This window comes from Eimeria mitis, genomic scaffold (genome assembly GCF_000499745.2).
Source record: "Eimeria mitis Houghton genomic scaffold, Emh_scaff8530, whole genome shotgun sequence".
Taxonomy (NCBI): domain Eukaryota; phylum Apicomplexa; class Conoidasida; order Eucoccidiorida; family Eimeriidae; genus Eimeria; species Eimeria mitis.
In genome coordinates this window covers 1-1,758 of record NW_024016389.1, presented here as the reverse complement: position 1 = coordinate 1,758, position 1,758 = coordinate 1, and the positions used below count along the sequence as shown (strand labels likewise).

The following is a 1,758-nucleotide window of genomic DNA, read 5'->3' as shown; positions in this document are numbered from 1 at the left end:
AAAATTGAAATTTATGATATTTTATCATAATATCGTCATCTAAGACCCTCAGGAGGCAATTTTGCCATTGTTTCCAATGGTCGGAATTGCCGCCTGAGCTCACGCGTCAGGCGCGCCCCGACCCATGCACCAGTGCAGCATTAAAACCCTTTCCTTTTCTGTTCTTCCTGTTTTTTTAGTTCATTAAACATTACATTGAACACAATGGGAGACACAGCGAGCAAAAAAGATGCAGATTCAAGTCTGCATCCACTTGCGGCCGCAGCGCAGCAGCCGCCCAGCGACGGGGAGTCGATGGCTGACGAAGCCATCGCTGAGGCAGTCCCTGGCCAGTGCCAGGCACTCAGCAACTCCCAAAAGGAGTATGGAGAAGGCCCGGAAGCGCGGGCTGAAGAAACCAACGAGATCCAGGACCCCCCCACTGGGGGCCCCACAGCCCAGCAGTCTACACACACAGAGTCACAGACCGCTGTGGTGGAGATGTTCGAGGCAGCAGATATTAGGCTGAGGGACCCGGGTTCGATTCCCGCTGACGAACAATACCTAGGGAGCGAGCACAACCAACAGGAACAACCGTTTGGCAGTAGTGCGTTACCCGAAAATCCAGATACCGCAGAACAGGGTCCAACAGCCCCCTACCAACCCGAGACTAATTTAGCCGGGAGTGTAGGGCACGTAGATGATAATCAGGAGGTACAGGGTTCAATTCCCAGTGGGGAATCGCAGGAAACACTCGAGAAACAGCAGCAGGAGGCCCCTAGCGGGCTCAACAGGCCCTCTTTTAGGGAGGCTGTTCGCCAATTCGTCGCCCGCCGTCGAGCAGGCGAATGCTGCAGCCTCGAGAATCTATCCCCCTTGTCCTCAGCAGCCAGCAACAGCACAAACGGGGCAGCCAGCATCCCTTTGTTCGTCTTCGGCGCTAGTCGCGAAGACGATAATGCAACAGCCGAGCCCTCTAGCAGCAGCCAAACACCCACGCGAGGGCCGGAAACCGGCTCTGTCTGTTGCCCCAGCTGCAACAGGAGCTTCGCCACCAAGAAGGGACTTTCCCAACACCTGCGACGGGGCGCAAGTAACAAGTGCGCCCAGTCGAGAGCAGAACTGCTCAACAAAGAGCAGAATGTTCCCACCCCAGCGGCCCCAAAACCCAACAAAAGGGGACGAGGGCAACGCATTGAAGGAGAGGAAGGGCATAGCGGGTCGCCACAAGGTGCAATAACTCCCAAAAGGCGAAGAAGGCCGAGAACTTCACCCTCTAAGGCCTCGCAAAGCCCTTCATCGGCAGATCATCCGGCAACAGCGACAAGTCCTCTCGAAAGAGAAGACGACTCGGCAGTCCCGGCAACTACAACAGCTCAGCAGCGGCCAACAGAACCCCCTAGAGAGGCACAGATGAGCGTCACACAGCCGGAGAACGCTTGTGAACAACGGAATCTGCCGATCACGCGAGCAAGACCACTACGCATCCCGCGACTAACAACAGAGGCTTACGCAAGATTAAAAGACAAACTAGAGGAGCTTGCGAAAGCTACAACGGCCAAAGTCGTGGAGGGCACGTGGGAGGAAGTGGAGGCCGCGACAACGGCCTTCACTACACAAATATATGACGCAGTTTGGTTTGCCAACAAATCACCCCCAGCAGCAAATCAGCAGAGCTCGAGGAAGCCAACATCAACAAACAGCCAACCGCAGGAACCACGAAAGGCGCGCGTTCCCCCACGACTGGCGCAGGCACAAGACAACGTCAAGAAGGCGTTG

General features: G+C 55.7%; 1 protein-coding gene across 1 annotated transcript; it reads left to right on the top strand.

The window, feature by feature from the left end:
• Positions 1–204: 204 nt before the first annotated feature.
• Positions 205–1,396, top strand: EMH_0095210 (uncharacterized protein; the record flags this gene model as incomplete). The annotated part of the gene is made up of 2 exons (XM_038023180.1): positions 205–1,122; positions 1,286–1,396. The coding sequence occupies 2 exons, from the start codon at positions 205–207 to the stop codon at positions 1,394–1,396; spliced, it is 1,029 nt and encodes a 342-aa protein (XP_037879034.1).
• Positions 1,397–1,758: the final 362 nt, after the last annotated feature.